Below are 12,598 nucleotides of genomic sequence, written 5' to 3'. Positions count from 1 at the left end.
GGTGGGGATAAAGAGTTTGGTGAAGTAAGGGTCCTGCTTTTTAGGCAATTAAGAGCAAGCTGTCAGTAGGTTACTTCAATAAAGTACTATGACAGGGATTAGGCATAAATGCACCTACCTAAGGGCATTGGGTCACACTCCCCAGAGGAGGTAACATCTGAACGGAGACCCATGTGGTCAACATTAGCAGGTGAGAGGAAGAGGGGGAGGCGTGCAGGCTCTCAAGCATTGGAGAAAGGAGTGTGCCCAGGTCCCTGGGGCCGCAGGAGGTGGGGTGGGGTGGGGATGGATGGGTGTCAGTAGGGATGGGGTGGATGCTGGAAGACCCAGAGGAGGGGCTCCGGTGTGGTGGGTGAATGCGCACAGCTGGGCTGGAGAGCTACATAGGCACTAGATCTTAAGAGTGGAAAATTTTTTTTTGCCTACAAATGACAGCATTTCCCAAATTTACCAGATACAAAGGAAACATTGCACAAACTGTGCCATCCTGGTAGATACAGAGGGGAGTACAGGAGGGATAAGGCATCCTCAGAGAGCAGATAAATGGTCTTTCTTATGAAATGCTGCAGGACTCATGTGTTCTCAAAATATTTTATAAAAGCATAAAACAGAAAAGAGTAGCTTACTACTTTCCTTGCATGATGTAAAGTGGGGGGTACAAGGATGAACAAAATAAAGTTCCTGACCTCCTGGGGCTTGAAAGGGAGACAGACAGTAAACAAACAAGAAAATACATTAGATGATCTATTGATTTATTGTAGGATTCACTGACTGACCGTACACTTGGAGGGGCCTCCCACAGCCCTGGTCTTGGTCAGCACTGAGTTCCAGGCCCCCTCCCTACCTTTGGACTTGTTACCATGGGCTGCAGAAGAGCCTACTAATAGTGGACGATTAGTTCTGGGGCTTTTAGGTAACGCTGCAGGGGGTTGATTAAATTGGATCTAGAAAGATAGGCAAAAACAAGTGGAATGGGACAATAATTGACATAGGAAAGGGAACAAAGCAAAGTCAGTGGCTATGGGATACAAAAACAACCATATGGCTGAAGGCAGGGGAGACCCACATTTTGTAGGGCCTGAAGCTGATCACATTTGGGGCCCTTATTTAAGAAAAAGTATAAACATTTAACAATAGAAAATTAGGTACAAAAATACTGATTAAAAATGAGACATGCATTACAACAAGCTATGCAATTTAAAAGGCCAACAGACACCATAAACTTTAAAAGTATCCAGAAGAAAACATTTAATAAACCTGACATACATGGATCATACTATTTTTTCCCACATTTTTTGGCTGCACACCCTCCCCCAAACTTTACTGAGGGTCTAGTTGACAATGAAAAATTGTACATATTTAAGGTGTACAACTTGATGATTTGATTTACATATATATTGTGAAATAGTCACCTGCGTGTGTGTTTGTTTTGAGAACACTCAGAATCCACATTTAGTAGATGTAAGGGTACAATACAATATTGTTAACTCTAGTCACCTGGGTGTGCATTAGATATCCTGAATGTATTTATCTTGCATAACTGAAACTTTGTGTCTCTGGAACACCACCTCCCCCACATCCCCCTGCTGCATGCCCTTTGACTACTTTCTCAATTCTATAATTTTGTAATATGTAGAGAACAATGAATACCTATTTCACTTGCTGGTGAACTTGCTATTTGTGGTCCTCAGACAGGTTTGTGTCCTCACAAACATAGGAATTCACATCAATTCTATTTCATGTGATTTCCTTCAAAAACGTTTGGTGCCTGAATAAATGTATATGCTGCATTTAGAGTTTACTCCTGCAAGGAACTTCCATTTTGACCAGGTATAGGTGGGAGAGCCAGTATCCCTCTAACAATTGTTGTTTAGTCCTTAGTCGTATCCAACTCTTTGCGACCCTATGGACTACAGCCTGCCAGCCTCCTCTGTCCATGAGATTTCCCAGGCAAGAATACTGGAGTGGGTTGCCATGCCCTCCTCCAGGGGATCTTCCCAACCCAGGGATTGAGCCCGTGTCTCTTACATCTCCTGCATTGGCAGGTGGGTTCTCTACCACTGAGCCACCAGTGAAGCCCCCTCTAACAATACTGTGTACTTTTTGATGGAAAGAATAGCCACAAACTAGTTTTTGGCTTCAAGAAGCTGCTTCCCAAACTCTAGAAAACCTCGTGTTTTCTACTGGAACCAGTGCAGGGGAAAGTGGGAAAGTTCAGATGGAAACCTGTAGGCGCATTACTGGCCACCATTTCTAAGCCCAGATGGCAAGAAATAAGGTAACTACACAGGGGAATTGAAAATCACTCAAATACAACCCATCAGTGTCAGGGCTGTGGAGAGGTAGGTCAGGTACCTAGGTGCTCATTCTCTGGGTCAGGTAATTGCAAGGTTGGTCCCTTGAATTTTGTTCCCTTGACTCCTTCCTTGTCTGACTTTAGTCCCAGCTCTGTATCCATTAAACCCAAATGAAATGTCTCTCCAAGTTCACCTTCCTTGGCTTGATGCTCAGAATGTCCACTGCCACATCAAAGCCATTCAATATGAGAAGTTAGAATTGAAACAACATTCGGCTTAGTTGGTAGTGGTTAAAATATATGAATTTTTTTCATGTCAATTTTTGAAAAATTGACAAAAATGTAACCATGTGTTCACACTGCTAGGGCCCCCAGGGAAGTTCTCTGCAAATGAGGGCCCTGAATGCAAGCCTTCAGCCTCTTGATAAATCCACCTCTGCAGTCCCACCACAGTCACACTTCCAAGGCTCAATTTATTACTCTGGCTTGATTTTGCTTTAAGGACACTGAGTAAGAAAGAACTCAGGCTCTGGAGCCAGACTGCTTGAATCCTGGCACTGCCACTCCCTAGCTTGTGAGACCTCAGCATTTTATCTAGTACCTCTGTGCCTCAGATTTTCTCATCCTGTACCCATAAAATGGGCTTTCCCAATGGCTCAGAGGTTAAGAATCTGCCTGTAATGCAGGAGACCAGGGTTCAATCCCTGGGTCAGGAAGATCCCCTAGAGAAGGAAATGGCAACCCACTCCAGTATTCTTGCCTCGGAAATCCCATGGATAGTGGAGCCTGGTGGGCTTTGGTCCACGGCGTTCGCAAAAGAGTCGGGCACGACTGAGAGACTAACACTTTCACCCATAAAATGGGTATAAGTAATGATGAGATGACAGTAATTAGCTCATGCAGAGTGCTTACCAGTGTCCAGCATATAAGAAAGGCTCAACGTTTATTAGTTACTGTGACTTTTATTATTAGTATCACTATTCCTGCTCACAGTATGAGCCTCTTCTCACACCACAGCATAAATCTCTGGGGAACCTTTTCGTCTAGACTATGCCCAGAAAGGTTTCCCTGTCTTTCAGATGGATTGTTGACTAAATGTAGGAGGAAGGAGTCAGAGAAAAAAGGATTTTTTCTCCTAAATAATATCAATGTCACCACATTACATTTAAGTAGATGAGAGATTTGGGGCTATAAAGACATCTGTTGGTTCAGGGCATGCTCAAGAGAAAGTCACACTAGCATTAACAGTGGGCCTGTGTTCCTTTGCTCCCAAATGATAGAAGAATACGTTGGAAGGACCAAAATCACACGATGGGCTTCGGCTACATAAAAGTTGCCTATTAACTCTGCCTCCTTCGACGACTGTCGCTCAGGCCCTGCACTGACCCCTCGGGTGGAGCGCTGTGGCCTGCGAGGCAGGGACCGCTGGGAGGAGGGGGCGCGGGGCCAGGAGGAGCAAGGCTGTCGGCCGCTTGGGAGCAGGAGGCGGGACCGCGAGCCCCTCGGCGGTGGCGGCAGTGTCGGCGCTGGGAAGCTGCCCTCCGCCGGCCTGGTTCCTCGGCACTGCCCAGATTGGGCACCTAGGGTTCCCCCGTGGTTGTCGGGGTCCCTGTCCCCGGTCGCGGTCCCGCGCCAGCGCGCGCGGCTCCCGCTCTAGCGCACCGCGCGGCGCGCAGGCGGGGGCGCTGTGGGCCCGACGCCGGGACCTAGCGGCCGCCCCGCCTTCTCTCCGCGCCCGCCCCCCGCGCGCCGGGCCGCCGGGAAGCAGGAGGAGACAGCGCCGGGCCCCACGCCGCTGGGTCCGCAGTCCTCAGCCGCAGAACGGAGCCGGCGCCGCCTGAGCCTGAGCCCAGCCGGACCCACCCGACCGCCTTTGTTTGCACCGCGCGGCCGGAGCCGCGGCCCTCGAGTCGGGGACGGCTCCCCCCGCGGCGGGCGCGGGCCGATGCCCCCGCAGCAGGGGGACCCCGCGTTCCCGGGCCGCTGCGAGGCGCCGCCCGTGCCGCCCCGCCGGGAGCGCGGGGGTCGTGGGCCCGGGGCGCCGGGGGGCCGGGGGCGCGCGGGCGGCGCAGAGGGGCGCGGCGTCAAGTGCGTGCTGGTTGGCGACGGCGCCGTGGGCAAGACCAGCTTGGTGGTGAGCTACACCACCAACGGCTACCCCACCGAGTACATCCCCACCGCCTTCGACAACTTCTCAGGTGAGCGGGGCCGGGAGTGCTGGGGCAGGGGGGACCCCGGGGGACACACGGCCGCCGGGAGCGGGAGTCTCAACCCGGGCGCGGGGAGCGGAGGGCGCCTCGCAGTTCAGGGGCGGACGGCGGGGTCGCGCAGGTCGCGCCCAGGTGGCCTGATCAGTTTCCTGCGTTGAGCAGTTGCGTCAGGCCGACGTTGCTGGCGCCGCTGTCGGCTTTCGATCGGAAGGTGACGCGCAGGTGCCATTACCTGTGGCCCGAGGGTCGGTCTTTTCCAGTCAGTGGCTCCTCTCCCGAGGGCGTCTCCACTTTCAAGAGCCGCGGAGAGCAGGGACGAGAGTGGATTTAGTGAAAATGGTATTGGAGACGCTGGGGAAGACTAAGTTTTGGATTAAACCAGGATAGTAAAGATGACTTCTTGCCTCTGAGTCCCACCGCCCCGTTGGTTCTGTTTTTGATTCTTAGTGTCTTTTCAGTATCTCTTAAGCTCCTGAAAGCTCTTTGTATGCGGTGCTATGTCATTTGGTTTGTAGGCACCAAGATAAAATGATCCTTCATCTTGATTTTGCAAGTCTTCTTGAAATTTATGAAAAAGTTAACATCCGTGGAAGCTAGAGTGAAATGCTTTCTCTTGTTCTTTAAAAAAAAAAAAAAAAAGAACTTCTAGATCTTTCAGAAAGTTTTGATGGCAAGGACTTGCTTTCATCTACCTGGAAGGCACCCTAGGTAAAGCAGTGTTGTGCTGGTGGGTTTCCCACCTATACGATATTGTGTGTGTGTGTGTGTTTTAATCCCCTTCCTTAACTGAGTAGTACAAACCTTTATAAACAATTTAGGAAGTTGTATTGAGACAAAACTGAGTGCTTCATCAAATAGAGCCCTCTGAGCAGCACTCTGGTGCAGGCCTCTCCCCAGATACCCCTTTCTAGTGGAAAAGCGGACACAGTTTCCTATTCTCGTTTAATCCTCTCTTTGAGCTGACATGGAGAGATAAGCAGTGCCCTCTTTTATAAACAGGACAATACCAGCAGCCTGTGTTTACACATGTTCTCAAAATAAGCTGCACTTTTGTGACAGACCCCGAAGTCACCAAACGTTTCCCAAGGGAAAACAGAGTTATTTGTGAGGTTTTCCCTCGATTTAAAACCATGCGGTTGGTTCCCACTTACCCCCCCCAGTGTTGTTTTTGCGTTTTTTCAAACACGTGCCATAGGAAAATAAATCTTCTGGGTTTGGGAGAAAACTCAGACCCTTCCAGGGTGCCATCAAAGTCCCTGGGCCTGTCTGCCTTCTCTGGGGGCATAGAGCAAATTGCTGGCCTGGCAGGTTTGGATTAAAAAAAAAAAAAAGCTTCCATGGAGTCCCCTTGTTTTAGGCAAGTCTTGAATTTGTTGGGGCCCCAGAATAGGAGCTGAAGGGTTTGGAGTGAGAGTGTTCATACAAACTAAAATTATTGTTCTTCTGGAAAGGGTTGAAAGAGACCCTCCCCACTACTGACAGTCCTCTCGGTCTTATTTTTAAGCCGTGGTTTCCGTGGATGGGCGGCCTGTGAAACTCCAGCTCTGTGACACTGCAGGACAGGTCAGTATCACATCGCTGCCCAGTGCTGGGCAAGAGCAGGGCCTTTTAAAGGCCTTCAAATACTGCCCCCTCTCCTTTACTGGGCCATTCTAGAGCCCCACCCCCACCTCACAGAGGGTGGAGGTGGCGGGGAGAGCGCTCCACACCAATAAAACAGGGTTTGGCACAGCTGCTTGTGGGCAGGACAAGGGAAACAGGGTCAAGAGCGGTTCTTATCTTCTGGGAGTTTCTGATCTTATTTACTTTCTGGTTTTTATTAAAAATTGTCAATGATGCTTTGTACTCATTTCTCAGAGTAAGTTGGCGATGCCTTATAATCATTTTATTAAAGGTCAACAAACCAAATTCTTAAGATATTGATTCAAGAAAAAGATGGAGTTCATGTCAGTAAGTGTTAATATTTCCTTTCCTAACCTGGAGGAATGAATGAACTGGGACTTGGTCCTTCAGAATCGTGAACATTTATTTTTGTCTTGAGGGCCAGGCACTTGGATGAGACAGCCAGGGATAGGGAGGGCTCAGTATGAAGTCCCCTCTGGGGTGTTCCCGAAGAGCTGGGGGGGCTCCAGTCCCCCTGCGTGGTGCTTACATCACTGAATTCTCACTGTGCCCTCTGAGAGCCCAGGGTCTGTCTGTGTTGTTTAGTCATTAATGTTGTTGTTTAGTCGCTAAGTTGTTTAGTCCCACTCTTTTGTGACCTGTTGGACTGTAGCCCACCAGGCTCCTCTGTCCATGGGATTTCCTAGGCAAGAGCACTGGAGTGGATTGCCATTTCCTTCTCCATGGGATCTTCCCGACCCAGGGATCAAACCTGCATCTCCTGCATTGCAGGTGGTTTCTTCCCCGCTGAGCCATCAGGGAAGCCCCTAGGGTCTGTTTTTAGAGCTTGCCAAAGCCACAGTTAATAAGCACGTATTTTCTCCAGTACTTGCTCGAGTTTGAGAAAGTGCTGGGGTAATTTATCAACAGATAAAAGTGTCCACTTCCTTTCTAAGATGTCATATGACCACCTACACTTAAGAAGTATCTGACTTTCCAGTGTCCCTAAGAGCCTTCTCCAAACCAGGGCTTCTTAGTCACTTACCCACTCTGGGACAACAAATTCAGGGCTTTGTTTTTCAAACTTCAAAGTGACACAAGACTGGGCAGCCTCGATCTCCAGCTGAAGATTGGTTTGGCAGCGGCCAGCTTCCTCTGCTATCTCCTTGCCCTTCTACCGGAGCAGGAAAAAAAAAAAAAAAACCAAGCAATCTGTATTTTATTGCATATGGAAAAGGAAAATCAAAGAACATATATCCTTCTAATACTTAATCTTTCTGGATGCCCTGCTGCTATTTATAATTAAAGCTTAATTGCTTTGTATAAATCAAGAATGTTTTTCCTACCTTGGGTCACATTTTCTGATCTTTACAATGAGGGTTGGATAGGACCTCAATAAACAGGCCTCCCTGCTGAAGCAAGAAGTGGCAGTTGAAGAGTCCGAGAATAAGAAGAAGGCAGGAAAACTCAAGAAACCAAAGGGCATACCTATCTGGGGCCCTTTAGGGAGGAGCAGACAGCCCAGTGCAGGCAGTTGCCCACCACTGGCTCACCTGTCAGGTTCTGATGGCAGACACAGCTTCCTGGGCTGGAGTTCCCTGCCTCATGCCTGGTTGGTGCCTGGCCCATAGTGGAGTTTGCTTGTGTTTGTAGACTGGATTGATAAATAAATGGAGTGCTGGGTCCTGCAGGATGCAAACTTAAGTCATGGCCTGCCCCTTGATGAACTATAGTCTGTGGGGGAAAACAAACCACTTAGTATTGTATTGGCCAAAAAGTTCATTTGGATTTTCCAGTAGGCACTTACAGAAAAACCCAAATGAACTTCTTGGCCAACCCAATAGAACTTGTGAAGAAATCAAAGAGGTTACAGGAGGAGAAAGGCAACATCGGTTTGAGGGACAGGTTGGGTAGACCCAGGAGGAAAACCTCTGAGCAGTTTTGGAAGAGAATTAGGACTTTTACCAGGAACACTTTGTAGAAATGATCCTGAATTATCAAGGAAGAGTTTGATTTTTTTCCTTAATAGGATCTGTTTCAAAGTTAAGAAATCACAAGAATCATTTTAGAAATGGTTTCATGAAAAAGCTTATAATTTGGGAAATGAAAAGGTTTCAGTGCAAGCTGGTACACTTTGGTTTATTTGGAAATTTTCCTGCTGGTCTCTCAGCAGTGTTTTTGTTGAGATTCACTGTATTTCTTACCTGATGGAGTGGTTAGTATGCCTAATAGTGTAATGTGTGAGGTCACCATCTACAGATTTATGGAAAACCACATCTTCAAAAAAACCATCTTCAAAACTATGGAAAATACACAGCTAGGGCTTTCCTGGTGGTCCAGTGGTTTAAGACTCTGTGCTGCCCATGGAACTTTGCTCAATGTTATGTGTCAGCCTGGATGGGAGGGGGTTTGGGGGGAGAATTGATACACATATATGTATGGCTGAGTCCCTTCGCCGTTCACTTGAAACTGTCACAACATTGTTTATCAGCTATACCCCAATACAAAAAAATTAAGTTTAAAGTTTGGGGAAAAGAAAGACTCTGTGCTCCCAATGCAGGGGGCCTGGGTTTGCTCCCTGGTTGGGGAACTAGATCCCACATGCAACTAAAGATCCTGCATGCCACAGCTAAAACCCAGAGCAGCCAAATAAATAAAAATAAATTTAAAAAATACACAACTGGTGAGATAAAGTCAGTTTTTTTCCCAGCTCCCCAGCTATCAATTAGTATTAGTTTTGACCATTAGTAAAACTGGGCAAGGTGATAGTCTTTTCTTATCCTCCCTACTCCGGATCTGATAACTTCCCTTTTTAAGGGACTTGATTTGACACCTGCCATATTTCCTTAGTGTTGCCCCAGCCTGTGGTGGCACATCCCCCCAAGTGGTCATCATGGTAGCTTCCTGGGGATAAAGTGACTCAAGCTGCCTCCTTTCCAAACACTAGGAGAATGTGGACACAGGTAGCTGTTGCCTGGGGATCAGACATAAGTTTCACATAGCAGCTGAGAGCTGGAAAAATAACTAGAAATTGCTTCTTATGCCTTGGGGCCTTATTAGGGGCCTGGTGTGCATATAAAACGTTAAAAGGAGTTTTTAACACTGGGCTCATTATGGAAATTTCACTGTGATCAATTTCACTCCAGTGGAAATTGATCAGACTGCAATAGCCTGTCCAATAGCAGGTGAAAACTCTTCAGCCTTCTGACTCATGAGGCACCTGGGAAAATCTTTATACTTAAAAAAAAACAAACTCCAGTTGCTGCTAGACCAGCGCAGCTGTCCAGCAACCTGTCAGCCCCACCCAGCCCTACTCGAATCCCAGGCAAATCTCTGGGTCTCAGAACTCATTTCTCTAAGGGTCCATTCCAGCTGGACTCGTCACACGTATGTGTGTGTGGCATTTATTTCTGCAAATAGCTAAGGTTTCTGGTCAGGCAGTGAGGAGCAGGGTTTAGTTTCTGCTTTGCTTCCTGAGTCCCTCAGCCAGAACCTCCAGAAGTCTGCGAGCCAGGTTGCCAAAGCCATGTCCCAAGGCCCAGGGCTGTGTTTGCTTTTCTTTTTTTGATAATGCAACCCCAGATCCAGGGCCCAGCCAGGCATGATGTCTGCCAGCAGTGAGGGCAGAGACTCTATCCTGTGTTGCTTTCTTGCAGGCCTCTGAGAACAGAGGGAGCATTTCATTAGAAGATCCTCGGGGCTGGGCTGTTGGCCACCTGGTTGCGTTTCTGTGTTTCTTCTTTCAGCACAAAGTTGGCACTGAGAAATCCAAGACCTTTTGTTTTTTTTTCTTCTTTTTAACTTTTGCATATAGAATGTAGAGAATTGGCAGTGACATGGTGAGATGCCATATTCTTTCCTGAGGATTTAGCTGGTCAACTTCAATATTGTCACTTGGTTGTCGCCCTACAAACTGAAATACAGGGCCTCAGATGAAGCATGTAAACTCAAAAGATCCAGGCTTTCTTCATCCCTAGAAAAAGTCTACAGATGCAACAAAACATGCACGTAACTAATAGTTTGTAAATAATCATAAGGACTTCCCACATGGCTCAGTGATAAAGAATCTGCCTGCCAATGATGAGCCACAGGAGATGCAGGTTCAATCCCTGACTTGGGAAGATCCCCTGGAGGAGGGCATGGCAACCCACTCCAGTATTCTTGCCTGGAGAATCTCATGGACAGAGGAGCCTGGTGGGCTGCAGTCCATAGGGTTGCATAGAGTCGGACACGACTGAAGCCAGTTAGCATGCACGCATGCGTGTCCCTATAAGGACTGAGGCCATGTGTGTCTGTTCCCAACCAAATCCCCTAGGTCTAGTGTCCAGTGTCCAGAGTCCTGTGTGCATCTCTGTTAGTGAATGTGCACAGTGAGGCACTCAGCAGGGTGATGGTTGGCTTATTTAATCGGCTCTGACTTATTCCATTCAGTTCTTTATCCTTTGGAAGTAGGATGGGTATGCCCTTTCTCTGGTCCTTTATCTTCCCAAAGCATCATTCCTGGAGGCCTCTGGGGTACATGGAGAGAAAATAAGGGGAGGGAAAGTAAGAGAAAAGGAAGGAGGGAGTAAAAGATAAAGTGAGATAAAAGGTTTATCCAGCAAGTGAGAGAACATATTCACTTGTGTTGTAAGTGACATGGAGAGGCATGCATTCTCTGGGTTGCTGTGAGAGTGTCCGAGCCTAGGTCCTCAACTCCAGTCCTGTGTCTGAGTCCCATGATTCTGCACCAAGTGTGCCCTGAGTGTGCCCTGGGTATGCACGGCACAGATATGATGAAGCGAGCCAGGCTCACAGCTGCCATGAGGATGGGCAGAGCTGCTGAGTTCACAGACTGGGGTTTCCTGGGGTCTGGGTGAAGCCCTGAGGATCAGTGTGGGTACTATCTACATTTTAAAAGCCTGGCTAAGTACCAGAGGTGAAGCAGTAAGTCTGAGTTACTCTGGCCTGAAGGCTAGAGAAAGTAAATTTTATTTTGAAAATCCATCTAATATAAGGACTTTTCTACAGTAAGTTGCAAGTAGGTCCTGAGCAGTGAGGAAGGTTTTTGGGCAAGTTTTGCAGAGGTGGGAGTGAGGCCCCACTTGGCAGCAGGGGCCTTTATAGGACTCTGGTTCTTCCTTCCACCACCTGTGGGCTTTCTGTTACCTACCAGACCCTTTCCAGAAAAATGTTCAAACGGTCTCTCTGCTGATGAGAACTGATGTGAAAGATAACATTTGGGTGCTTGACTCCCTTGTAGGATGAGTTTGACAAGCTCCGGCCTCTGTGCTACACCAACGCTGACATCTTCCTCCTGTGCTTCAGTGTCGTGGGTCCCTCCTCCTTCCAGAACGTCAGTGAGAAATGGGTGCCAGAGATCCGGTGCCATTGTCCCAAAGCCCCCATCATCCTTGTGGGGACACAGTCGGACCTCAGAGAAGACGTCAAAGTCCTCATCGAGCTGGACAAATGCAAAGAGAAGCCGGTACCTGAGGAGGCGGCCAGGTTGTGTGCCGAGGAGATCAAAGCCACGTCCTACATTGAGTGCTCGGCCTTGACTCAGAAGAACCTCAAAGAGGTCTTCGATGCAGCCATTGTGGCCGGCATTCAGTACTCGGACTCCCAGCAGCAGCCAAAGAAGTCCAAGAGCAGGACTCCCGACAAGATGAAGACTTTGTCCAAGTCCTGGTGGAAGAAGTACTGCTGTTTGGTATGATGCTGATGGGGACCCCAGCAGGCTGTGTTCCAACAAAACCCACACTAGAGGCTATATTAGCTGAAATGACTCTTTTGACTGTGTAGGACCTGTATAGTGAGCGCATGTGTATATGGATTATAGGAGGTGCTCCAATTTATGTTATTCTTTCTTGCCTTTGACCTTCTTGTTTGTTTGAGTTGAGGGATGAGATACTTATGCAAGATATCTTGAAGTAAGTTAAGAATTTTTCATAACTCTGGAAATTTAGAGCTTTAGACCTTTTGATTAATTAATATCTAATATGAAAAAGGCCCACCTTTGCTATGAGATAACACATAGAAGAACAAAGAGGAAATGGTGTGGTTAGCCATCCCTTCACTGAAGGCTGGCTATGGTCAGAGTAAGTCAGCTTTGAAACCTCATACTTTTTTCCCCTTTATTTTAAGGAAAAAAAATCTAAGGAAAAAAAAAAGATTTCTGCCTTTAAAACCTCAAATCAGACACTTTGGTTATATTCTTTTACCCCGTTGCTTAAGATTTAAAAACAACCAACAAATAACATCCCACTGACAATGGTACTGTGTAGACCAAAAAGTAAAAATTGTTGATGGGGGTTTTTCATCCTGAGATCATGTGAACAGCCAGAATGCCATGAGGAGTACAGTGGTAGCCCTGTAGAGAGTGGAGCTCTCTTTTCTTTAGGGAAATGACTCACACTGAAATCAGAGTGTGATGTTTGCTGTCATGCACGTGAGCCAAGCTACCTGAACCTCTATGATGACAGCGCTCAGGAGACCTGCCTGGATTGGT

At 47.6% G+C, this 12,598-nt stretch overlaps 1 protein-coding gene across 1 annotated transcript in view; it reads left to right on the top strand.

The window, feature by feature from the left end:
- Positions 1–4,068: 4,068 nt before the first annotated feature.
- RHOU (ras homolog family member U) overlaps positions 4,069–12,598 on the top strand; it is a 133,549-nt gene continuing 125,019 nt past the window's right edge. The window contains exons 1-3 of the mRNA XM_081570327.1: positions 4,069–4,494; positions 6,011–6,069; positions 11,351–11,800. Of these exons, the coding sequence (XP_081426453.1) occupies positions 4,242–4,494; positions 6,011–6,069; positions 11,351–11,800 (762 nt within the window). The 5' untranslated portion in view covers positions 4,069–4,241. The remainder of the gene's footprint in view (positions 4,495–6,010; positions 6,070–11,350; positions 11,801–12,598) is intronic.

The sequence above is a fragment of the Giraffa tippelskirchi genome, chromosome 2 (assembly GCF_054371585.1).
Source record: "Giraffa tippelskirchi isolate mGirTip1 chromosome 2, T2T-mGirTip1v1.2.pri, whole genome shotgun sequence".
NCBI classification, from domain to species: Eukaryota; Metazoa; Chordata; class Mammalia; order Artiodactyla; family Giraffidae; genus Giraffa; species Giraffa tippelskirchi.
This window is presented reverse-complemented; position numbering and strand designations above follow the sequence as displayed.